Source organism: Protopterus annectens, chromosome 1.part1, assembly GCF_019279795.1.
Source record: "Protopterus annectens isolate FY-2018-M chromosome 1.part1, PAN1.0, whole genome shotgun sequence".
In the NCBI taxonomy this organism is placed as follows: Eukaryota; Metazoa; Chordata; order Ceratodontiformes; family Protopteridae; genus Protopterus; species Protopterus annectens.
The window spans coordinates 622,513,576-622,540,004 of NC_056726.1; the positions used below are offsets into that span (position 1 = coordinate 622,513,576).

Below are 26,429 nucleotides of genomic sequence, written 5' to 3' on the forward strand. Positions count from 1 at the left end.
ATAGAAAAACTGGGAATTACAGGTGTAATGCTTGTGTATATTGTTCTTTTATACTTGAGACAAAGGAAAAGTTCAGTGTTAATGGGAGGATTATTAACATCCATGGGCACTACAATTTTAACAGCTGTAACGTCATTTACATGGCTAAGTGTGACAATTGTCCTATATTTTATATAGGTAAAACATCTAGGAAATTTAAAGTTAGGATCGGTGAGCACCTTGGTGACATTAGGCATTGTAGAATCACCAGTGCCCTGTACCGGCATGTACAAGAACATCAGGGCCATCAATTTAAATTTTTGGTAGTTCAACAATTGGTCAAAGATGAGCAGGGATGTATACTGGATGTTCATTTGGATGCACTGGAACTGAGGTGGCAATTGTATTTTAATGCCTCTCAGTATCCAGGCATCAATGAAATAAGTATATCCAGTATTTTGAAAATGGACATTTTAGGCTAAATGAACTAATTTGTTACTGTTTAGAATTTAATGTTTATATGTTTATTTTTTATACATTTTTAAGATGGTTGTAATGTTATTTTTAATACGGAATTTTAAGTCTGTATATGAAACATGATTATGGTAATTAACTGTTAAGTGCTGAATGGGTTTTTATTACCAATGTGGGTTTTCTGCTTTTAATTCATTCTCATTAAAATTTTGATTGATTAATTGGGGAGGGTATATAAAAGGCTGGGTGTTGTGTGCAAATTATTCTGATGAAGTCTCTCCAGTGGAGAGGAAAGCATTCAACTTGAATTAAGTCGTGGTCTCATTTGAATTTGTTTTTCTTCTTGCTGGCTTTTGGATTCATTGATTTTTCTCTACCTTTGTGGTTTCCTAATTTCTGTCTAACTCACAAGAGAACGAGCTGTGGTCTCTTTTCAAGTTTTAATATGCAGTTAAAAGCAGAATACAAGTAAAACACAGTGTAAAGAAAACAAATCACAGTTCACAAAATAGAAAAAGGCAATAAAGTAATACAAAATACAAGAAATAAAAAGCTAACTAACCTTTCCTTCATAGCAAACTGTGGCAGTCTGGGTGAGTCTTTCCAGTAAAGTGTTGTGCTGGTGAGAAAGCTTTTGGCTATGTAAATCATCCCTAGTTTTTGATTATTTTTTCTTGCACAATTCTGTATATGTAGGTTGAATTTAAGATCATCCACCATCATCCCTAATAATTTGCTATGAGAAGTGACTTCAATGATATTAAGAAAAATAACTTTTCAGTTTTGTTTTTTCATGAGAGAAGGATTGGGGAGTAGCTGTTTTTTTTTTTTTTTTTTTTTTTTTTGGGTAGGGTTAAGCATGACTCAAGTTGCAAAGTCATGTTTAAATCGCTGTTAAAGCTTTCACAGATTTTTTTTTTGAGGTGCACCATATTGTGAGACATGTAAATGAGTGTGACATCATCTATGTACTGTATTAGGAGATCTGTTGTGTGGAGGATGATGGTTATGACGCTGACCAAGATAGAGCCCTCTGGGACACTGGTGCTGACTGGTACAGAGACAGAGTGAAATGCCATTTTACTGACTGATGCCTATTGGATATGTCGCTTTTGACCCATAGAAGGGTGAGTTGAGAGAGACCTATTAAGGCCACCTGAAGTAAAAAAAATTGCTGCAAAACTGTGTTGAAGGCTTTAGACAAGTCTAGAAATAAGGAGGAGACTATTTTGCCATTACCTCTAGCTTTGACATATAGCTTTATAGACATGCACACACATTATTCCTACATACAAATAGTATGCCATTTTTGCACCTTTACTCAAAAGGTATACCACTCATCTGTGTTTTTTGTTAAAATTCAATCAGGAAATACTGATTCAAGCATTTAAACTAAAGAAGTGACTCACATGGGTTGAGAATCAAGATGAATGAAACCAGGTAAGAGATAAGCCAGAGTTTTCCCAGTACCAGTCTGTGCTATTGCAATAAGGTCAATTCCTTGAAGGATGATTGGCCAGGCTTGAGTCTGCAGGAATAAAAAGTAAGTGACATGAAACATTAAGCTAGAAAAAAAATTATCAAACCACCAATTTATACCCATTCAGATTTACCTGAATCGGTGTAGGCTTCAGGAAGCCAACTCTCCTTATGTTTTCCATAATGCCAGGATATTCAATAAATGCATCTTCAAATGTAAGCACAGGATTAGGTATTGCCCGTTTTGGCTCTTTCAAGTCATCACAAATAATATTGTTACTCTCTTTCCTACAAAGGAATTTTTGAGAAATCAGCAACTACTGCAACAAAGTTCAATGCAACACCAAAAGTGAACAGCTTCTTTGAGAGAAAGTACAGCTTTGTAAGAAACCCATCATTGTAATAAGTACACAAGTTGAAAGTTGAAGTCACTTGGCAAAACTAAGGCCTGACATAATAGAATTCTCAACTTGTGAGATTTTTTTTCTCCTTACTTTATTCTACATTTACTAATTAGTATACAGCACTGATCCATACTTTATTACTTCAGATTCAGCCTAGAGCAAACAAATTCAAAGGCTTGCAAGCTACATAAACAGTGCATGCACTGAAAACATGCAACGGAGGTTCAACTATTAGACACATTCATAAGAAAAAAATAAGCACAGTTCTGCCTGTCTCATTCCCTTCTGGCTCTTGCCTGTGCTGAGAACTCTCAAACAATGGTGTCATGACTGCACAGAGTAAACAGCTTGTAAATGGCAGCTATGATCATTCTTTTAAAGTGAAACCAAATTACAAGTATATGCAAATACATTGGGGAATAAACAGAAATGTCAATATCTTGGAGAACAAGCAAGTAAACACTGTTGTAAGCACTATCACATCTTATACATATGCATTTAATTTGGGCAGGACAAACCAATCTATGGGTGAAAACAGTGGCATGCAGGGATAAACTCCAACTACATGCCACTTGATCAGAGATCGATAACTAGCTCAATCACTTGGCAACACTCACATGGTAAGACAGGTGTGACCATGTGGGGCGGAGGGTGTATCAGGATGTACCTAGCCATAATCACTCAAAGGGTCAGCACTGCATGGACACCCTGGGGCTAGGTTTTGGATTACCAAGTTATTGCCTGGTGGTAGTCCTCATCAGCAAGTGCAAAGGAGCATCCACTCACATGGGGAGGGCACCGTAAGTCTTCCTAGTCATGTAGATCCCCCGTCCCACCCCATCCAATGACAAAGTTAGGGACTTGCACAAATACTCTCACTGCTGAGATGTCAGTGAAAGCACACACTCCAATGTCTGCCTGTGCAACAGCCTCTGCCGATGGCTCTTATGCTAGTAAATGTGGGGATTCCAAACAACTAGAGAACAAAAGGGCTTGCATCCAACAATGGGAGGCTTGATGGTTGGCAAGCAGAAGGGTTAAGATGCACCTAGGAAAAAAACAGTGTACTGATGATGGACCAGCATCTAAAAGAAAAAAAAAAGGGATGAAAGGAAAGACTCCTGAGCATTTCACACAAGTAAACCAACTGAGGAAAGGGATTGTCTGTTCAGCAAGCCCTGATATTTAGGCAATATGTCCCCAGCAGTAAACCTAGAATCTTAGAGACCTGGTAGAAGTCCTGCTATAGTTATGTTGCCATGTAGCTCATTACAGTTGAGTGCACATCCAAGCATTCTGCAGTTACCTTCTACTGATGCCTATAGGTGTCAAACATTGCTTGTTCAAATCTGCATTAATAATTCCAAAACCATGCTACATACAAGGTATTAAAAGATTCACATTAATGCATACATGATGGCAAATACAACTGTATTGATATTTAACCTCTGTCTAATACACCTAAAGAGATGCTAATTATTTGCATACTGTATGTGTTGCAATAAATTTTTATATTTCTCCAAATATCTCAACATTCAGGTAACACTGATAGAACTGCATAACCTCATATGAAAGCTCACATCTGTAGAAAAAAAACCTGCTGGCAGTAAGTATCTTGCTTCAATGGTTACTGAGATATCAAAAGCTGTTTTATACAACATAAAATTAACATTCATTGCCTTTGTTTTGGCTTATACACCATCAAGCTGAATGAATGCCTCTAATTTAAAGATGAACTTATCCTGAATAGTTTGCAATTTGCAGCTTTCTAGTGACACTTATGGTTCCAGAGATGCGAATATTTGTTTCAACTGTAAAGTGATAACTTCATTTTTTAAAGGCTCTAGCCACACCTACTCAAAAGAGCTGTGTTGGGAGGGAATGAGTTGAGGTCCAGACCATAGCCACCTCCAAAACTAGATAGAAAAATCTGTTAGCTAGTCAAACTAACAGTGGTGTACACTGGGAGGACAAAGACAAGACCACTATGGAATCATTTGATAATTAACTGTTACACTTGGTAGACTCCAGAGAAATTTTCCTCAGGCACAAAGTAAATGTTGGAAGTGTGAAGGGGAAGAAAGAGGTAATTGGGAACATTTTCTGGAAGGACGGGGAGTTGGTGGACTTTAAGGAATCCCTGCTGGATCCACTGTCGGAGATGCTGGGTGGGGAGACTGATCTGACGAGAGATATGACTCTTCTGAGCTATGATACAGAATCAGAATTGCCTAGTCATGGTAAGGAAAGTACAGGTGTGTACATTTACCATAAATGTAGATGTTCCAGTGTAGTCAATGGTGCAGTCATCACACTTGGGTTATCTGCCTGCAGGTAGCCCTCAGTCGGCCCGAATACCAGCCTCTTAGTTTTGCTGCGTCGAATGCTGCCGCTTCTTCCATGACGTCGGGTCATCAGGGATATAAAACAGGCAGCCAACACCATTACATCAGTTTTTCTTGCCCCAAATATCAGCAGCCACCAAATAGGGAACTGGTATATGATGGAGACCACCACCAGTAAAAAGTAAATACCAATGCCATGGGGAATGGCTATAGAGAGAAGAGGTAGAAAGATAGAGAAAGCCAGGGGGCTGGAGAGAGGGAAACCAGGACTGCAACAGTGAATACACTTGAACATCTACATTTATGTTAAGTGTACACAACTGTACTATGTTCTTTGTGTTTCACTGTTGCAGTCATCACACTTTGGTTGATTCCCAAAGCTGAGGAAGAGCGAAGGCTGTCAAGAGGTGTTAGGGCTGGCTAGTAGGCCTTGCAAGACTGCTGAAGCAAATCCAGCCTTGGATTTAGAAAAGATAGGAAAGTGGTAATGCTTGGTGAAGGTGTGTACAGAACTCCATGTTGCAGCTTCCAGAAAAGTCCTTGGTAGGGACTCCCCTGAGAAATGCTGTAGAGGTGGAAGTAACTCTAGTGGAATGGGTTCTGATCCCCTGTGGGGTAGGTTTTCCATGGTGCTTGTAGCAAAAATAGATGCAGTGTGCTATCCATTTGTAAATGGTTTGTTTTAAAATGGCCTTACCCTCTGCCCCTGTAGCAAAGCTGACTAGCAGCTGGCCAGATTTTCTGAAAGGCATAGTCCTGTCAAGGTAGGACCTGCACCGTCTGTGAACATCCAAGGAGTGCAGGCTCCTTTCCCCTTTATTCTGAGGAGTAGGGAAGAAGGTTGGCAAATTGATTGATCGGTTTAGAGCCGCGCTGGACACCACCTTAGGCATAAAGGATGGGTTAGTCCTGAGGGAACCCCTGTCAGCATGGAAAATAATGAAGGGTTCCATAGCCATCAGTGCCTGTAACTCAGACACTCTTCTTGCTGAAGTTATGGCTAAAAAAGTGAGGCTGTTTTCCAAGAGAGGAATTTTAACTCTGCTGAGCTTGAGCATGCACTTTGGTCGTCAGTTTTCTAGGTGTAGTGCGTACTCTGGGCCTAAGAATCTCGGTAGTTTTGGATAAAAATGAAGTTGGTTTGATTCGAACATCAGGATGTAATACACCCTCAGAAGCCAGTGCCTGCACAGCGGCTCTGGACTCATCCAAGGTAGAAACATCCGCAGGTTCCATAGTCCAAGAAGCATCTTGCGACATACCAGACACCGAATGGGTCTCAGCAGAGGCCTGCGAATCCACAGAAGCGGGCATCAGGGGCTGCAAAGGCGCCTCACCGAGTACCGTCAGACTAGCGACTAGCTTAACAGAAGTGTCATTCGCAGTTTTGGACCTATGCGGTCTGTCTCTGTCTTTATCTTTACATTTTTCGGAAGATCGGTAAAAGACAGCGATAGAATTTAGCAACAAAGATAGCCCAATGATGAATGGTTCGGGCGTTAAGGCACAAAACTAACAGCGAGGGGCGTCATGGTCTGGGCCTAAATAGGTGACATAGTAAGAATGAAAATCACTGTGAGGTATTTGCTTTCCACAGGCAAGACAATTAACTTTTTCTGACAAAGAATCCCCAACGGGGTACTTAGCTTTAGAAGACTTCAGGATTACAAACTCGAAAACGAAAATTTCAGGTAGCAACCGACCGGCACTTGTGAACTGCTTCGGGCTTCTCCACAGCAAGAAAGACTGATGTAATGGCGTCTGCTGCCGGCTTTATATCCCTGATGACCTGATGCCATGGAAGAAGCGACAGCATCCGATGCAGAAATACTAAGACTCTGGTATTCGGGCCGACTGAGGGCTACCTGCAGGCAGATAAGCCAAGTGTGATGACTGCAACAGTGAAACACGAACATCTTGTGTCTAATAATGATGGTTGCCAAAAAGAACTTACTAGAAAATGGAAATCTAAATCTAAACCAACTATACTGGAGGCAGTGAATGTAGTAACAGAGATAAAACAACTGGAAATGAGATCTTTAGAAAAGGGTATGAGCAAACTACATAGGAAAAAATGGGAACTATGGGAACATAAACACGAGGGAGGAATGAGGTGTAAAAGGTGGCAGGACTTAAATGAGCTATGTAATGTTTGAAAGAGAAAGATTAGGTAGAATATAAGTAATGCATTATGTCTGCAAGTGGGAGTGTGTCAGTACGGTTTGTGATGTAAAATGCTTGAGACTAGGACAGTGTCGGTGTGGTTTGTTTTCATTTATATAAATGTACGATTGCTTATGTAGTAAAGTGATGGTTGAATAAAATTTCTTTTTTAAAAAAAGGCAAGAATTGAATAATTTATGTACTATTGCTTAAGTTATATAATATACAGCAATATATGTGAAGTATATTGGTGTTAATATAGTTTGATTACATTTACATGAATGCAAATTTGCCTATGTCACAAGTAATAATTCAATAAAGGTGTTTGAAAAAAAATTACACTTGAGAAAGTGCCATAAGTATGAGTTCCAAAAAATAAATTAATTAAAAAAATTAAAAATGGAAAAGAATTGAAAGCACTGTACTCAACTGCACTTGCAAAAAGGTCTTAGCAAGGCAGCAATTATGGCGCTTAAATTTCAGAAGTCTCTCAAAACACTGTACATGACAGAGACTTTTTGAGCACAAAAGCAATGATCCATTATGTTTTATCGTGAAATGCTGCAAGGTAAACAATATATTCTGCTCAAGGAATGGATGACACAGACATGGCACTAAACAAACTGAAGTGAAAAGCCAAAGAAAGAAAAAAAAAAACATAATTCCAATATAAAATGTAATAGAAAATACCACACTGGTGTTCCAAGAAGATGGTAATAATGCTGCCCATCTTTTAAGCATTGTTTAAATGTAAGGCCCTGCTAATAATTCTTGTTTTAAAAAAGCAAGAAATGCCACCAAGTATCTATAGTCTTAGGGGATTGGTACAGGAAAAAAGCATGAAACAAAGATTTGTCCTTTGCCATTAAGTGTGTGTGTGTGAGAGAGAGAGTGGCCAGGGTCAGTGATCAGACAGAAATGACCCACAAACATAAGCAATGATATAACCTAAACAAGATAAACAATGATACAACCTAAACAAGATAAGCAATGATATAACCTAAACAAGATAAGCAATGATGTAAACCTTTGTGTCTTTCGGCTTTTCCCAGTTAGGGGTCGCCACAGCGGAACTCCGGTCTGCTAATGATTGGTAGTTGATTTTTACATGCCGAGTTAACAACCCTGACGCACAACCTTCAACGAAGGTACGCCCATTCACACATATCTCCACGCAGAAGACGCTCTAGCTGAGAATCGAACCGGACAGAGTCTTACTGTGAGGCGACAACGCCACCGCAGCACCACCACCGCGGGTAAGCAATGATATAACCTAAACAAGATAAACAATGATACAAGATACACTGTCATAAGGAGAAAATGCTACTGATGTGGGACAGCCAAGTACAGCTGGAAATATTTATCTGAACTTTCACCACCAAAGCAAAGACTGGCCATTTCAGGAATACACAACTTTGAGATAGGACAAAGGTTAACATAAAAAAGCGGGATACCAGTGAAAAGCATAACAGTTCATTTGCCAGCAGCAACTGCTCAAAAGGACTGTGTAACATAACCCTAAGTCACTCCAGCTGAAAATACCAAACACGGCAACTTTAAGAATATGTATAGACAAAAAAATAGGGCTACCATCAACGTCCTGCACAATAAAGTAATGTAAAAAAGAGATGAAGGCAACACAAAAGCTCACTAATCTGCATTTTTTTTAAATTGTACACAACATGAATGGCATTGCAAATACAAACGTTACTGCATGTTGAATTCTGAATGCTCACCTTACTTGAGTCCCATAGACAACCTAATGAGTGAATATTGACCCAAGAATTCACAAACTAGTTATAAGGCACCACTGATGCTGTTAAACACCCTTGTTAAAAGCTTTTCTGTACAATATCAAGGGTGTACAATATACTACAACCGAAGCAACTAGATATTGAGATTCATAGTGCATGTTTTGGGTTTGTGGTAACGTTATGGGTTTGAAGAATCTCCATCAGATTTCATCTGTTTATGGACAGAAGAGTATGAAAAAGGTTAAACAGAGCTGATTACTTTTGTTTAAGATATAAAAACAAGTTACTACAAATAAATTATAAACACATCAAGAGTACCAGCTGACCCTCTAACAAATATTGCTCTGATCTTTTAACAAACCGAACTTACCAATTTTTCTATGTCGATCCTCCAACCAAAGTATTCAACTGAAAGAATGAAAGAATGAATGTCAAAGTATGCCTTCTGCATTTTCTTGTACACGTGCCTGTGTGAATTATAATCTATTGTAAAACACTGACTATATCTGACCCTACTGTAAAACTAAAATGTAATCCTATATGCATATTATTTGTTTTGATATATTTTATTCACAAATGCTATGAAAGTTAATCTCTGTAAAAATGTTTCAATTTGGTTTTCAAATACTTCTGTAAAAATTTTCAATTTTGACTTGCACATACTTTGTATAACTATTTGGAACTTTCTCTCACTGGGCCTCTGCTAAGAGTTTTAACCCAGTTGGCCTTTCCCAGTAAACAAAGAGATTAAATAAATGTAATTACCATAATGCTCGATCTTCATCATAGACATCCCATTCACTTAAACCTCAGTAAGTAGCTGCCAAAGGCACTGATCAACTTGGCACCTTTAATACCTTGCCAGGCTTGGACTGTTCCTCAAGTCCCGCAGTTCTCTTCACCTCCCTGTCTCTCCGAATTGAAGGTACCACCACACTGCAACTATGTCAAAATCATGCATATCACAACACTTGACAGCTCTTCAAACATTCCTACAAAAATTCTTCAGATCCCCTTTGACCAGGGACCGGGGAAAGGTAGGAAGGCATGCTTAAGTGAACAGATGTGGATACATAACTTTCATACATTACACAAAGTAGTCCATCCACTTCAACCACTAGTGGAAAGTTCACAGCTGATCCACTCAGATAACATCATGACAGAATATGTTTCATGACAGCAGACATGGCATAGATCTTGAGACCATATCTAACTTGCAGTCGATTGCAAAAGTATGCAGAGATGACCATGACGCAGCAGCACAGATGTAATCAACTGAAGCAAAAAAAGAAACAAACAAGCCTGGGAAGTAGACTATTCACTAGTAGAATACTATTCTCATTTGGCAGGTTGATTCATATTTCAGTTAAGAGATCACACATTCAGAAAGTTATCCAGAGTGAATTTTAGACCCTTTACAAACCAGTCTATTAGAAGCCAAGGAGACAAAAAGCTGAACATCTTTTATGATGAACTTAGTTTTGCCTAAATAAAATGTAACGGACAATGGAAACACAAACAATACAGCAAGTTGAATGGGGGTACAGGCAAATTAACTGGTTCAGATCTGCACCTGTGGTCACATTTGGCATAAAAGACTGGCTAGTTCACAATGACACTTCATGGAAGATAAGATAAACAGACTTAAAAGAAGGTATTGCAGCTCCAAAAATCTTCTTCCAAGAAAGTTTTCCACGTTGAGTTTTAGCTCCACCCTAAAAGTTGACAGCAAGGGAAGTAAAAAAAGTTGTGTCTTACCATAATGTTCTGTGTTGTTGATCTTCATTCATTCCTTACTGATAGGACTTTGGTTCCATCCTCAGAAACGACCCAGCCAATACACAAGCTCGTGCCAGCCAAAAATTCTTGAGCCAAGTCCTACCCATAGTGCCCCTCTTCTTCTCTTCAGATTGAGTATGCCTGCACAGTATAAGAGTGGAGATAACAGAGATAGTTGAGACAATGCAGGCCCTATCTGAGCAAATACCTTATCAGACAGGACCAAAAAATCCACCAGGAGTCATTATGCAGGGGGATGGAGGGCGGGGCATAAGGAATGAATGAAGCTCTACCACACAGATGGAACATTATGGTAAGACATAACTTCTTTACCGGATGTTGTAAATCTTCATTGGTTCCTTACTGATAGGACAGAGTCCCCAGCTACTTGCGTCCTGGGTGGCCTATGGAAGGATATTCTTCAGCACCACAGAGCCAAAAGATGCTCTTCCCCTGGAGGACATATCCAATTTGTAATGAGTGATGAAGGTATTGGGGTTTGCCCAAGTGGCCGCTGCGCAAATGTCATCCACAGAGGCTCTGGAATGAAATGCCACTGATGTGGCCATTGATCTGGTGGAACGAGCCTTGACTCTAGAAGGCAAAGATAATTTTGTTCTGTTCATAGACAAAGGTAATGCAATCTCTTAACCATTTTGACAAGGTGACTTTGGAGACAGCTTTCCCCAATCTGGGACCTGAAAAGGCTATGAACAGTTGGTCCGACTTCCTGAAGGGTTTAGTTCTGTCCAAGTAAAAACGAAGCTGTCTATGTACATCCAACATGTGTAACTGGTATTCACCTCTGTTGGAAAATTCAAGAAAAAACACAGGTAAATCAATGGACTGGTTGAGACATGAATTTGAGATAACTTTGGCAAAAAAGGAGGGTTAGTACGAAGTGATTCTTTCTTTGTGGAAAATCAAGTAAAGTCGGTTGACACCAGGCCTGCAGTTCTCATACCCTCCTGGCTGAGGTGACTGCCACTAGGAATAAGGTTTTCCAGGATAAAAACTTTATGTCACATGAGATAGAAGGTTCAAAGGGTGAGCAGGTCAAATCTTGTAGGACTAAAGTCAAATTCCAAGGTACAGTTCGGGTTCTAATAGGTGGTTTGAGGTGTAGAATTCCTTTCATGAAGGTTTAGCAAAGACGATGAGAAATGAATGAGGAATCGTTGAAACCATTATGGAAACTGGCGATAACCACCAGCTGGACTGTAATAGTAGAGGCTGAGGCTCCTGCATGAAGTACGGTCGACAGGTATTCTAAAACTTTATGGACCAGCATAGAAAAGGGGTCTAGTCCTTGTTCCTTAGCTCAAACTGCAAATCTGACCCATTTGCTGTGATTAATTTTTCTGGTGGAGGGCTTATAAGGAAGCCAGAAGAATCTTTCGGACTGGGGAAGATAAGTACATTTGCCTGGCAATCAACAGAAGTGGAGATACCAAGCTGTCAGCTTGAGGCTGTGAAGGTTGGATGAACCAGCCCCTGTGGGTGAGACAGGAGTCCCGGGAACGGGTCCAGGGTCCACAGGCAGGGAACCAAATGAGGCCAAATGAAGGGGAACCAAACTTGGCAGGGCCAGCAAGAAGCAAGGAGGATGACTTTACTTCTCAGCCATTGCGCTTTCTTCAGGAACTGCGGTCTGAGTCTAATGGGTGGAAAGGCATACACAGTAGACCCAGGGGGCAATTGTGAATCAGAGCACCTCTCTGCAACTCCCCCTGTGGGAGAATTCGGGAGAAAAAGCTGCTGCATTTGTGGTTGAAGGGGAAAGCAAATAGGTCACAGCAAGGGCTGGCCCCAACGATGAAAAATTTGAGTCGCTACTACAGGGTTGAGAGACAACTCTTGAGGCATCAGAATGTTCCTGCTCAGTTTCCCTGCAATCAGATTGGAATTCCCAGGAATGTGCGTTGCTAACAGAAAGTGGTTGGAAGCTATCACCCATTGCCACACTCTTGGGGCTTGCCAGCATAAGGGATAGGATCTGGTTCCACCTTGCTTGTTGATGTATCAGACTACTAACATATTGTCTGATTGGATGGTAATTGTCCCAGACGGGAGGGCTGTTTGGAATGCTTGCAACGCTACAAGTACTGCCCTCAGTTCTAGGACACTGATATGCAATTTGGCCTCTATGGGAGATCAAGTGCCTTGGACGATCCTTCCTTGAAAATGCCCCCCCTCCCCCCCCAATCAAGGAAGCGTCCCTCTGTGGTCACTGTGGCTTTGGGTTGAGGGAGTGAAAAAGGTAGACTCCATAATGCCTCCTCTGGCTTCATCCAACTCAAATCCTGCTTGCATCAACTTGTTATGCAAAATGTGGTGGAATTATTGCATTTTTGTCTAACAAATAATTTCTTCAGATTTAATGGAGAAATTTACCATCAATTGCAAGGTACAGCTATGGGGGCGTCATTTTCCCCCATGTACGCAAATTTACTGATGGCTGAATTTGAACAGAGTAAAATATATAGACATAGGTTTTTTGAAAGTTATGTTGTTAAATATTTCCACTACATAGATAATTTGGTTTTCTTATGTAAAGGAAGGGGTGAAGAAGTGGAATATTTTATTCAAGATATTCAAAATAATAGTTTTGGTGTGAAGTTTGATGCGATAAAGAAAGGTAATGATATCCCATAGTTAGATATCAGACTAACAGGAAGTGTTAGACAATCTGTTGAGACAAGAAAATTTGATAATGTGAATTCTTTCTTGTATGGAAACAGTAGTCATCCAGAACATTTGATTTCTATGACACCATATAATGGGTTTCTACGTCTGGAAAAATTATGTAGTAAAGAAGAAAATCTGTACGGGGAAATGTGTAAGACAGCTGAAATATTTGCGAATAGACGGTACAATACCAATGAAGTAATTAAAGTTGGATGTAAAATACTGGATAGACGCTGCAATAATGTATGTAACAGATTTGTATTTAATGGAAGATGTAATGAATATAAGGAAAATCACAAAAGAGAAAAAAAAAGTTTACTTTGTGACAACTTACAATATTTTAACTGAAAAAAATCATGAGAAGTTAAAAACCATTGGTTAATGTTACTAAGAGAAAGATTTGAAAGAAATAATGCATATTAATGTTCAAATATCTTACAAGAAGGGTAGAAACCTGTGACATACTAATGCATAAAGATTTTGTTCCACCAAGTGCTAAAATGTATAGCAAAATGGTGGTAAATAAAGGAAACTACACATGTAATAAATGTTGCACAGTTGCAAGTATGTAGTTAGAAGATTTGAAAATATTAATGGTGTACATTTTATATCAAATGGACTGTATAACTAACACTGAAAGTGTCATATTTGTTGAAATGTGGCTGTGGACTATATTATGTTGGGGAAACAGATCTTTTAAAAAATGTGTACAAGAGCACGTTAGGGATATTATTAATGTAAACATGGAAAGCCCTTTGGGTTCTCATTTTAAATTGTGTCATAATTCAAATCCAAGTTGTTTAAGAGCAACTGTTTTAGAACTGGTGAAACTATAGTTGGATGAATGTAGAGAAATAAAAAGTAAACTGTTGTATAAAGAGGCACTGTTTATTTTAAAATATAACACAATGAAGCCATCAGGCTTGAATAAAGAATGTAACTGAAGTTAGTAATTAGATAATTGGGAGCTAATTGAATAGAATAATGTACATAAAAGGGGAGTTTTTAAATGTGTGTTACTCTTTGAAAGCTGTGTGTGAAGCTAAAGCGCTAAGTCTGGTTAATAAACTGGAATTTCGTTAGTACGTTTCTGTGACAGTTTTTTTTTTTCAATATTTTTCTGTACATATGGTTGTTTTTTGTATAATAGTATTGGGTCGAATGGCCACGGATCCTTCTAACAATGTTCCCCGAATTCTATGGAAGAAGTGCTGAATAAGGATAACGATCAATAGATGAATATGTTTTCCAGGTGAACGATCGAGCTGCTAAAACAGGAGAGGCTGCAGAACTGTTTTGGGATAAATACTCTGCTGACCAAAACAGGACAGAAGACCCTTTCTCTACTGTGGGGTTTAAAGGTACAGCTGGAGTATCAGTAGAGGTACAAGAGTTATATGATAACACTTAAAAGGCTCTTTTTAAAGAAAAAAGTACTTATTTTAATATGGTGTGCCTGAAGAGATATGCACAGTTGGATATTGCCCCACGAGGGCTTAGAGCCTTTAAAAATCCAACTACTCCCTTTGATGCAAGTGATGAAAGAGAATTGGCATTTAAAAACAGATGGATATCAGTGGCACAAGTGTTCAATGGAGTGGATACAAATACACATTGAACGAGATTTGACAAAACAAAAAAAAATTCTAGAAGTGTTGACTATAAACAAAGAACTTAGTAAACATGCGTTCAAAACGACAGAATAATTTCCTGTCCGAGATCAATCATAGACTAAAAGAATTTGAAGTTTAGCTCACTTTTAAGGAAAAAACAAAATTAAGAGAGACGTTAAAGATTATAAACTGCAAAGGGGGTTTCTATGGAAACCCAACTATAAGACTGCACCGCATGTATGGAAGGGAAGAACTAAGGCGGGCCCCCTCTGTGCCGTTTGCTACAACAGACAAAATGGAGGTGACGACAGAAGTAGAGCGTGAGGACAATGAAGGATATCCACCTCTACCAACAGCACAACGGCCTGTTAAACATGTTCAACGTTTTCAGAGTGAAGCCCCAGGCAACTTTCAAAGAATTGGTTAAAAAAAAAAAAAAAAAAAAAAAAAAAGAAAGGGGGCAGAGGCGAATGGGGAAATAAACAGGACTATAAACAAAACAGACAGTTTCAGAATATATACAAAACAAAATGAACAAAGTGGTATTGATACTCAAAATGATTTAATTTTGAATATTTCTGGTATGAATATTTCTGATAAAGTTTGTTCTGTGTTACAATTAGGTTTAAAGTTCATACCAACGTCTTGCCATGACTTCATGTTCTGAAATGTGAGTTGTTTAGACTAGGAAGGAAACTTCATTTGATGGATTATTTTGCAGTAAATATAGAGGAAGAATGCGATTTAGATGCGAATCTGGAAAACTCATTTTACTCATGTAACTCAGATGAAAATGCTTTAAATGATTATACCAATGAATATATGTTACTGAGCACTGATAATGTTCCAGTTTATAGTGAATTTATACCTCCATACGTGAATCAAAATATTCAGCATTTTAAAGTAGAGAATTTGTATCAAGATTTTGTATGTAATAAGAAAAATATGCAATATAATTTAAGTAAACAACAATGGATTGCTTTTAGACAACTGTGTCAGGACCGTAGATTAGTTAAAATGTCTGACAAAGGGAACAAAATTGTAATAATGAATCATGAACAGTATATGCTAGAATGTGTTACATTCATTTAAATAATATGACAGTCTAAGAAAAATGTGAGACAGGGAAGTATGAAAAAGCAATGAAAGATTAGTTATTAAACAAAGGGGTACGCCTAGGTTATTTTAGTAAGAGATGTAGAAAAAAAGCTTGATATTAAAAATACATGTATAGCATTTTATTGTAGGCCTAAAATACATAAAGGGGTAGAAAATTTACAAAGAAGGCCAATAGTAGCTGCTGAAAAATATTTTTTTTGCATTAATATTTTAAACCTTGGGTGGTGAAAATTCCATCGTATAGAAAAGATAGCCAGGACTTTTTAAGATTAAAAACATTATTTGGGAAGAGGATATGTATAAAAGTTTAGATGTAGTTAGTCTGTATACTAACATCCAACACAAAGTGGGTATTCAAGCGGTCTTGCATTTCTTGGGCGATATTCCTGTATATCAATATGTGGTGAATTACTGCATTTTTGTCTAACAAATAATTTCTTCAGATTTAATAGAGAAATTTACCATCAACTGCAAGGTATAGCTATGGAGGCGTTGCTTGCCCCCATGTACGCGAATTTAGTGATGGCTGAGTTTGAACAGGGTAAAATATATAGACATAAGTTTTTTTGAAAGTTATGTTGTTAAATATTTCCACTACATAGAGGATTTAGTTTTCTTATGTAAAGGAGGGGGTGAAAACGTGGAATCTTTTATTCAAGATATTCAAAATAATAGCTTTGGTCTGAAGTTTGATGGGATAAAGAAAGGTAATGATATCCCATATTTAGATATCAGACAAATAGGAAGTGCTGGACAATCTACTGAGACAAGAACATTTTTAATGTGAATTCTTTCTTGTATGGAAACGGTTGTCATCCAGCACATTTGATTTCTATGATGCCACACAATGAGTTTCTAAGCCTAGAAAAATTATGTAGTAAAGAAGAAAATCTGTATGGGGAAATGGGTAAGACAGCTGAAATATTTGAGAGTAGACGGTACAATACCAATGAAGTAATTAAAGCTGGACGTAAAATATTGGCTAGATGCTGCAACAATGTATGTAACAGATTTGTATTTAATGGAATATGCAATTAATACAAGGAAAGAGTCACAAAAGAGAAGAGTTTACTTTGTGACAACTTACAATATTTTAACTGAAAAAAATCATTGGAGAAGTTAAAAATCATTGGTTAATGTTACTAAGAGAAAGATTTGAAAGAAATAATGCCTATTAATGTTCAAATATCTTACAAGAAGGGTAGAAACCTGGCTGATATGCTAATACATAAAGACTTTGTTCCACCAAGTGCTAAAATGTACAGCAAAATGTTGGTAAATAAGGGAACCTACACATGTAATAAATGTTGCAGTTGCAAGCATGTAGTTAGAAGATTTTAAAATATTAATGGCATACATTTTATATCAAATGGACTGTATAATTCTAACAGTGTCATATTTGTTGAAATGTGGTTGTGGACTATATTACGTTGGGGAAACAGATCTTTTAAAAAAACGTGTACAAGAACACATTAGGGATATTATTAATGTAAAAATGGAAAGCCCTTTGGGAGCTCATTTTAAGTTGTGTTCTAATTCAAATCCAACTGTTTTAGAACAGGTGAAACTGCAGTTGGGTGAATGTAGAGAAATAAAAATTAAACTATTGTATAAAGAGACACTATTTTAAAATATAACACAATGGTGCCATCAGGCTTGAATAAAGAATGTAATTGGATGTTAGTAATTAGATAATTGGGAGCTAATTGAACAGAATAATGTACATAAAAGGGGAGTTTTTTTAAAAAGTTATGTACTCATGATAACGTTCCATCTGAGTAGTTATACTTCATTTTTCTACAACCTGTGGGTTTTCGGATCCCTATCGGATCCGAGCAAGCAATTTATTTTCTAGCATCTGCTCCGAGCTCCTCCCCCTACCCATAATACACCACCACCTCCTATCTTCCCTCAGATCGAGTTTGCTGCAACTATACACATTAGCAGCTCAACTAAATAAACCTAACATGTTTATTCACATGAAAAGGTCAGGGGGATGGAGGGTGGGAAGGTTGCAGAAAAATGAAGTCTAACTACTCAGATGGAACATTATGGTGAGTACATAACTTCTTTATCTGAAGTGGTTAACTTCATTTTATCGGCAACCTGTGGGGGACAGAGTCCCCAGCTACTTAAATCCTGGGAGGCCCTCATGGAAGGATATTCCTAAGCACTGCAGAGCCAAAGGATGCTCTCCCTCTGGAAATCAGATCTAATTTGTTATGAGAGTATGAGAATTTGCCCAAGTTGCCGCTGCGCAAATGTCATCCAAAGGAACCTTAGAGCAAAAAGCAGTGGAAGTCACCACATACCTGGTAGAGTGAGCTTTAATCAGACCAGGAGGAGATAAACCCTTGGCTTTGTAAATGTGTAGAATGCAAAGAGTGATCCATCTGGCTAAAGAGAACTTGAAAATGGCCTTTCCCAAACGAGGTTTAGAAAATGAGACAAATAACTGATCGGACTTACTGAAGGATTATGTTCTATGAAGGTAGAAACGAAGTTGTCTATGAACATCTAACAAATGAAGTTTATATTCCCCTTTGTTCTGAAAATTTAGAAAGAAAACAGGTAGATTAATTGTTTGGTTTATGTTCGATTGAGATACCACTTTGGGTAAAAAAACGACAGATTTGTATGGAGAGAGACCCTGTCCTTATAGAAGACCAAATAAGGAGGCACGGCAGACAAAGCCTGCAGCTCAGAGACCCACCTAGCTGATGTAATAGCCACTAGGAAGCCCGTCTTCCAAGACAAAAACTTTAAATCCACTGATGCAGCAGGTTTAAAAGGAGGAGTTATTAATGACTGGAGAACCAAAGTGAGGTCCCAAGGAGGAACCGAATCTTTGATGGGAGAACGCAGAAGAAAGGTGCCTTTTAGAAAGGCTTTACATAGCCTAGAAGAGGCCAGTGCAATCTTATTTTCACCTGCATGAAAATTAGAAATGGCTGCCAGCTGTACTTTCACCGTGGAGGAACTAGCTCCTTGCTGAAAAATACTAGTTAAGGAATCCAACACCGCTGGAACAGGGGCTGTAAAAGAGAAACGTCTCCATTCACTGCGATAAACCTTCCTAGCGAAATATTTAAGAGAAGCCACTAGTATAGATTTTACAGGGGATGAAAGACGGGAAGTCCTGGCAATCAAGGGAACTGGAGCAGCCAAGCTGTCAGCTTGAGACTGTCTGGATTGGGAGGGTAGGCACCTGAAGGATGAGAGATGAGATCCAGAATCCACGGAGGCGCTACAAGATGAGACCAAAGGAAGGGGAACCAAACTTGACGAGGCCAGAATGGGGCAATGAGGATCACTTTGCACCCCAGTCAGCAAACGTTTTGAAGAAACTTCGGAATGAGTGGTAACGGTGGGTAAGCATACAGTAGCCCGGGGGGGGGGTGGCAAACATGGACTAGAGCGTCTCTGGGGGCATCCCCTGGTGAGGGAATCATAGTGAAGAACTTGCTGCACTTCGCGTTAAATGCGAAGAGATCGCAGCAAGGCTGTCCCCATGCAAGGAATATCTCCTCAGCTACTGACTGTTCAGAGACCACTCGTACGGCATCAGAATAACCAGACTCAATCTGTCAGCTAAAATGTTGGAGCGTCCAGGGATGTGCACTGCAATCAGAAACAGACTAGTGGAAATCGCCCACTCCCACAGAGGATAAGATCCGATTCCCCCCTGCTTGTTGATATACCAGACAACCAACATGTCTGACTGAATTGCAATTGTACCCAGAGGAAGAAGAGTGTGGAAGGCTTTCAAAGCTAAAAGCACTGCCCTCATCTCTGCAACATTTATGTGCAACTTGGTCTTTATCTGGGACCACGTGCCTTGGACTGTCCTTCCCAAACAGTGTCCCCCCCCACCCGAGTTGGGAGGCGTCCGTGGTCACTGTGGCTTGGGCTGGAGATGACAAGAAAAGGCGTCCCGCTGCAACGTCAGGTGAATGGAGCCATTAAAGGAAAGACATCCTGCAGGTGTGACTGATCCTTATCGGAAAATCCATGGGCAGGTCTAGCCAAGACCATTGGATAGCTAGGGTCCATTGAAGGACCCGCATATGAAGGCGTGCACAAGGGAGAATAGAGATAGAGGCAGCCATGGAGCCCAGGGCCCAGAGAACATCACTCGCCTTTAGAAATTTGAGGTTCATGATTAGAGCGATGTGGTACCTCAGATGTAAGATCCTGTCTGGTGTTAAGAAAACTTTTAGCTGCAAAGTGTCTACCATGCCCCGACTTGTACTGGTTGCAAAAGGGATTTGTGAACACTGACTGTAATCCACAGCCAATCTGCCAAGAGAAGAAGGTAGTATCGGGCCAGACACAGAAGACACTTGGTGGACGCAGTGAAGAGCTAGTCGTCCAGGTAAAGAAATAGCTGAATTCCCTGGAGCCTCAGATGAGCTGCTACTACTGCCATTACCTTGAACACCATGGGGGCTGTGGTGAGACCAAAGGGTAGAGCTCTTAACTGGAAGTGACTGGCTCCCAGACGGAAGCAAAAAAAAACCCTGGAGCTTCTGTGGATCTTGATATGGTAGTAAGCATCCTGGAGGTCTAACGAGCACATCCAGTCGCACTCTCAGAGATAAGATAGAATGGACTGTAGTGTGACCATCCAGAACTTTTGTTTGGTGACAGAAAAATTCAAGGTTGACAGGTCCAAAATGGGCCTGAGGTCCCCTGTCTTTTTTTGGCACTAAAAAGAACCTGGAGTAAACGCCTAATCCGGACTGGTCGAGGACTGGTTCGATGGCTCGTTTGTGAAGCAGCTTTGAAACCTCTAGAGCTGCGAACTCCCTGTGATCGGGTGGGACATCGGGAGGCATCTTGTAGCACTTGGGGCAACAAATGGGATAGTGTAGCCTCTGGATATTATTGGTAGCACCCAACGATCTGCAGTTATGGACTCCCATGCCATTGAGTACAATGACAATCCCCCCCATCCCCCGACCGCCTCCAGAGTAGGACAGTCTGGCAACCCCTCAGGGCTGCTGAGTGGGCCTGTCAGAAAAAGGTTCCCTAGACCTAAAATTCCTGGGACCCCCTCTACCTCTGGGTCGGCGTTGATCCTGTCCCCCTTTACCTCTGGGGGAAGAGTTGTCCTGAAACTCCCAAGAAAACTGAGATTTTCAGAACCACATCTTTTGCCCTCTTTGGTTCCTAGAAAAGGACCGCTGAGGGTAAGAGAAGCGGATCCCGAGAGCAGACAAAGTCTTCCCGTCTTTTTCACTCTGGACAAGAGTGTCACGCACTGTCTTCCAGAAAAGGGAGGAACCATCGTAGAGCATTAGTAAATGACTCCTTGAAAGGGTCCGCAAACTGACACAACCTGAGCCAGGCGTGACGCCTCATGGCTACGCCGGTCCCAGCTGCCCCAGCTGCTCCTTCCATGGCGTGGGAAAGAAGATGCATGGACGTGTTTGATACAGACTTCAGAGTTGATATTTTCGCAGTTGTTTGTCCTGCTGCGATAAAGACTCTGGGGGAGATTCAGCGAATTCCGAGACAAGGTCTCTGCAGCTGTATCACGTGCCAAACAGTTCAGCGCACAGATGGAAAAGGTCACCAATGAATAAACGCGCTTCCCAAACTTATCCACCGACCTGGACTCCTTGTCCGGAGGGTGGACTGAGGAACTCTCTTGCGCTAGTTCCTTCTTGGTGGCTACTGCGACTACCATAGCGTCAACAGGGGCTCCTTTAGACCAAGGTTGTCTGTTGGTGGGAAGAGAAAGAATCTTGTTGGGGCATTTGGGGATGGGCTCTACGGTGTCAGGCTCCTTCCATGCCCATGTGGTGATAAGGTCCACCAAGGGGTCCACTGGCAAGTACACCCAAGGAAATAGATGGGCCCGTGCCAAAGGCCTCTAGGACAGACTTATCCATAGAAGGTTTTGGGGCTGATCAACCTCCCCTCTGGTGGAGGTTCTCCATGATGTCTCCAAAGGAGACATCTTCGGGAAGTGACCTGGGGGAACCTTCTCCATCTAAATCTGTGTCCGTAGTGAGGGACTCAGGGGAGTCCAAGTGCCTCCTTTTGCACTTGCACTTACGGCGGTCCTCTTCAGTGGGACTCTGAAAAGGACTCATGAGCCGCAGGGGGTTCCTCAAGGGGAATAACCCTGGGCTCCTCTGGCACGGGCTGTCCATGAGACAGGATGAAGGGAGTCGTCGCCAAATCCAGTGGAGTCTGGGTGGAATCCGAGGAGATGGGCTGAGGTCTCAATCCCTGGGAGAGAACCCTCTCCACCACTTCGAACGCCGAAGGAGAGCATACCTCCTTGGCATCCAGCAAGGAAGAAGCACTGCCTGCGTCCAAAGCAGGATACAGAGCAGAGGCAAGGGTAGCCTGAGGTCCAAGGGAACGGTTCGGATCTGAAAAGGTCGGAGCCGAAGATGGATTCATTCCCTCGGGTCCGAGTCCCTGTCCACTGCTCCGAGAGTCTCTCGGATCTGAACTAGCCAGATCAGAGGAACTCAAGGTAACAGTCAGAGTCAAGGTTGGAAGAACTGTCAGCGCCTTGCTACCAGCTCCAAAGATGCCACACGGATTGGTGAAGGAGAGATGGGGCGGAAAAAAGGCATTGAGGTCCCCCCTCCGGAGGAAGGGGTGCCTGGTAAGACTCCCATCCGTATTTGGGTCTGAATGTATCTCCACATCATCCTGTCCATAGCAAAGTCCGATAGACTCCATCTATCGTGAAGAGGCGACCAACTCAGACCTGGCTGGTCTGCACAGGAAGGGTGAGGAAAGCCTCTGATCGAAAGATTCCATCGGCTCCAGTGAGAAACGGGGTGAGCGGAGCCTTGGAGAAGTTGGCCTCAAAGTCTTGGATGGTGGAGTAGGGAAGGGTTCCCTATCCAGAGACCTCTTGTGAGGCCTATCCCTCTTCCTCTTTGTCTTCCTTGCGCATTTCTCTGTTCTTTTCTTTTTCTCTCGGTTTTGCTTTTTCTTTTTCCTTGTCTTTATCTTCCCCAACACCAGAACAAGCGGGAGTTTGAGTCCCTAGTCTGAGTGGGTGGTTGGGCGGGAGTACCAGAGACCGAGGCCGTGGTAGAATCCAGCATCGAGGCAGGGAGAAGCCACTTGGCAACCAATTTGGCCTTCCTATCCCTGAGGACCCTCGGGTTGAAGCATGCACAGAATGTACACTGGGTGGATAAATGGGGCACTTCCAAACAGATTACACACAGTGTGACCATCAGCCGGTGAGAGCTTATGGCCACACTGTGCATTTTTTGAAAACTGACTTGGGCTGATCAGCCATAGTCTAAAAACTAATCGCCACTCCCTAAAAAGGGAACACAACACACTAGCACACACTGAAGGGAAGTGGGCCTAGAAACTACTCTCAGAAAGAAACTTTTTTAAAGCTATAACCGACTAACAGCATACACTAAAAGGGGGGGGGGGACTAATGACCACTCACACCCAATATAGAAATAACTTTATTATCCCTGAAGCTCAGAGCAAAGGAGACCACGATGCTCACTATGGAGCGGCAAACGAGATCTGGGGGAAGATGGGAGATGGTAGTATATTATAGGTAGGGGGAGGAGCTCGGAGCAGATGCTAGAAAATAAGTTGCCGGCTTGTATCCAATATGGATCTGAATACCCACAGGTTGCAGATAAAATGAAGTTAACTACTTCAGATATGAAGTTAATTACTTCAGACTGTATGTTACTCTTTGAAGGCTCTGTGTGAAGCCTAAGTGCTAAGTCTGGTTAATAAACTGGATTTTCGTTAATATGTTTCTGTGACTGTTTGAGGTTTTCAAAATTCCAAGGTTCAGTTGGGGTTCTAACAGGTGGTCAGAGGTGTAGAATTCCTTTCATGAAGGTTTTGCAAAGACGATGAGACATGACTGAGGAATCGTTGAAACCATTATGGAAACTGTTGACAGCCGCCAGTTGGACTAATAGTAGAGGCTGAGGCTCGTGCATGAAGTAGGGTTGACAGGTATTCTAAAACTATGGACCCGCATAGAAAAGGGGTCTAGTCCTTGTTCCTTAGCCCAAATTGTAAATCTGACCCATTTGTTATGATCATTTTTGCTGGTGGAGGGTTTATAGGAAGCCAGAAGGATCTTTCGGACTGGGGAAGATGAGTGCATTTGCCTGTCGATTGTGGAGATACCAAGCTGTCAGCTTGTGGCTGTGAAGGGTGGGATGAACCAGCCCCTGTGGGTGAGATGCGAGTCCCAGGAACAGGTCCAGGATCCACAGGCAGGGAACCAAATGAGGCCAAAGGAAGGGGAACCAAACTTGGCAGGGCCAGCAAGAAGCAATGAGGAGGACTTTACTTCTCAGCCGTTGCGCTTTCCTCAGGAACTGTGGTATGAGTGGAATGAGTGGAAAAACACAGAGTAGACCCGGGGACCAATCATGAATCAGAGCATCTCTCTGGGACTCCCCCTGTGGGGGAATTAGGGCGAAGAAGCTACTGCATTTGTGGTTGAAGTGGGAGGGAAATAGGTCATAGCAAGGCTGGCCCCAACGATGAAAATTTTATGTCGCTACTACAGGGTTAAGAGACCACTCATGAGGCATCAGAATGTTCCTGCTCAGTTTCCCTGCAATCAGACTGAAATTTCCAGGAATGTGAGTTGCTAATAGAAAGCAGTTGGAAGCTATCGCTCATTGCCACACTCTTGGGGCTTGCCAGCATAAGGGATAGGATCTGGTTCCACCTTGCTTGTTGATGCATCAGACTACTAAAATACTGTCTGATTGGATGACAACTGTCCCAGACAGGAGGGTTGTTTGGAATGCTTACAATGCTACAAGTACTGCCCTCAGTTCTAGGACACTGATGCAATTTGGCCTCTATGGGAGACCAAGTGCCTTGGACAAACCTTCCTTGAAAATGCCCCCCCCCCCCAATCAGGAAAGCGTCAGTCTGTGGTCACACTGGCTTTGGGATGGGGGGAGTGAAAAAGGTAGACTCCATAACTTCTCCTCTGGCTTCATCCACCAACTCAAATCCTGCTTGCATCAAAAAGTAAATAAAAAACTTGGCCTACTGTACCGCAATAAAAAATTGCGCACACCACTCCAAAACTACAATAGTGTGGACTCGCCTACTATCCAAACCTACAATAGTGAGGACTCCCCTACTATCTACCCTACTTCATGCCTCCCCAGTACTTACAAATCTCCGCAAATCTGACAAACAAACTTGATAGTTGTTACAAGATGGCCAACCTCTCCCATCAGAACACATCACTGTGAATGCCTAAACAACTAAATTGGCTAGAACTACCATTACTACTACTACAGCTCAATCAACTATCACTAGCCCACAAAATAATACATAACTCTGAAAACACCCCAGCCCTATAAAATCTTTTGCAACCCGACACAACCGTCAGGCCCTTAAGGTCTAGCACACAAAACCTCCTCAAAGTAACCAAATATAACAATGAAGCTGGTAAGTCTGTCTACAGCCACTGTATAGCAAAAACCTGGAACTCCCTTCCTGCCCACATAACTGACAACAAATCCCCATCACAGTTCATGAAACTTGTTAAAACTCACTTTTTGAATAAATAGACTATGCTCGTGTATCCCCCCTGGCTAATGTTTCATTAGAACACTTCACCTAACTAAGTAACTCTGCTAAGCCAAGCAATCATAATACTGTACCCACTTAAGACAGTTAATCTACTGCTCATCCCATCTCTCCAGGAGTTAGGGAAAACTACCCCAGCAATGCTGAGCTTTCCATAAGCAACTAAAACCAGGAGAAGACATATTTGTTATCCTTCTCAACTAAAACTAGGCAAAGACATATAGTGACTCAATTTATCTTTCTCAGCTATAGCGAGCATCATCTACTCTCTCTGAGCCTTATTCTACGTCTCTCTGCATTTACTCCGATAGTAAATCTATCACAAGAATCCTAAACTTAGGAATAGCTTCTAAAATTTATTATATTGTAGAGAACTAATGTATCCTGTTAGTTAATATGTATGTCAAAGTCTCTTCTATGGAAATTGTATGTCAAACGTCTGTCCTTAAAACTGTTCTCTTGGAGCTTTTCTCCCCGGGCCTCCACTGAAAATGGACTTTTAATCCAGTTGAACTCTCCCAGTCAACAAATGTAAAATAAATAAATAAATAAAATGAACTTGTTATACGAATAGAGTGAGACACTGGATGTGTTTGAAGAGACCACTGAGAAGATAGGAGCAACTGCAGTAGCCTCATATGGAACCTTGCAAGAGGGACCAGTGGAATTGTAGCAGCCATGGAGCCCAGCAGGTGTAGAACCTGTCTGGCTGGGACTAGGTCTTGAGAAAGTATTTGAAGTTGAGCTCTCAGTTTTAGCAGCCTGTGAAGAGGCAGGGCAACTCGGCAAGAGATTGTCATTGCCCTACTGAACTCTTAGGTTTGAGTCAGTACCAGGTTCAATTTTCCTAAGTTTATAGAGATTCCCAGTCTTCTACCAAACCTTGAGTGTATGATACGGCTTGAAGCAGTAGACATCTGGTTGGAGTGGTGAGGAACCAATCATCTAGGTATGGAAACACACAACCCTTGTAGTGAGGTGAGCTGCTATTACTATTGCCATGCATTTGGTGAACACTCTGGGGGCTGTGGAGAGACCAAAGGGCAG

General features: G+C 41.2%; 1 protein-coding gene across 1 annotated transcript in view; it reads right to left on the reverse strand.

Annotated features, from left to right (window-relative positions):
• LOC122814914 (probable ATP-dependent RNA helicase DDX43) overlaps positions 1-26,429 on the reverse strand; it is a 1,494,383-nt gene that overhangs the window by 831,481 nt on the left and 636,473 nt on the right. Inside the window, exons 6-7 of the mRNA XM_044087182.1 lie at positions 2,067-2,220; positions 1,863-1,981 (exon numbers count right to left, since the gene is read on the reverse strand). Of these exons, the coding sequence (XP_043943117.1) occupies positions 1,863-1,981; positions 2,067-2,220 (273 nt within the window). The remainder of the gene's footprint in view (positions 1-1,862; positions 1,982-2,066; positions 2,221-26,429) is intronic.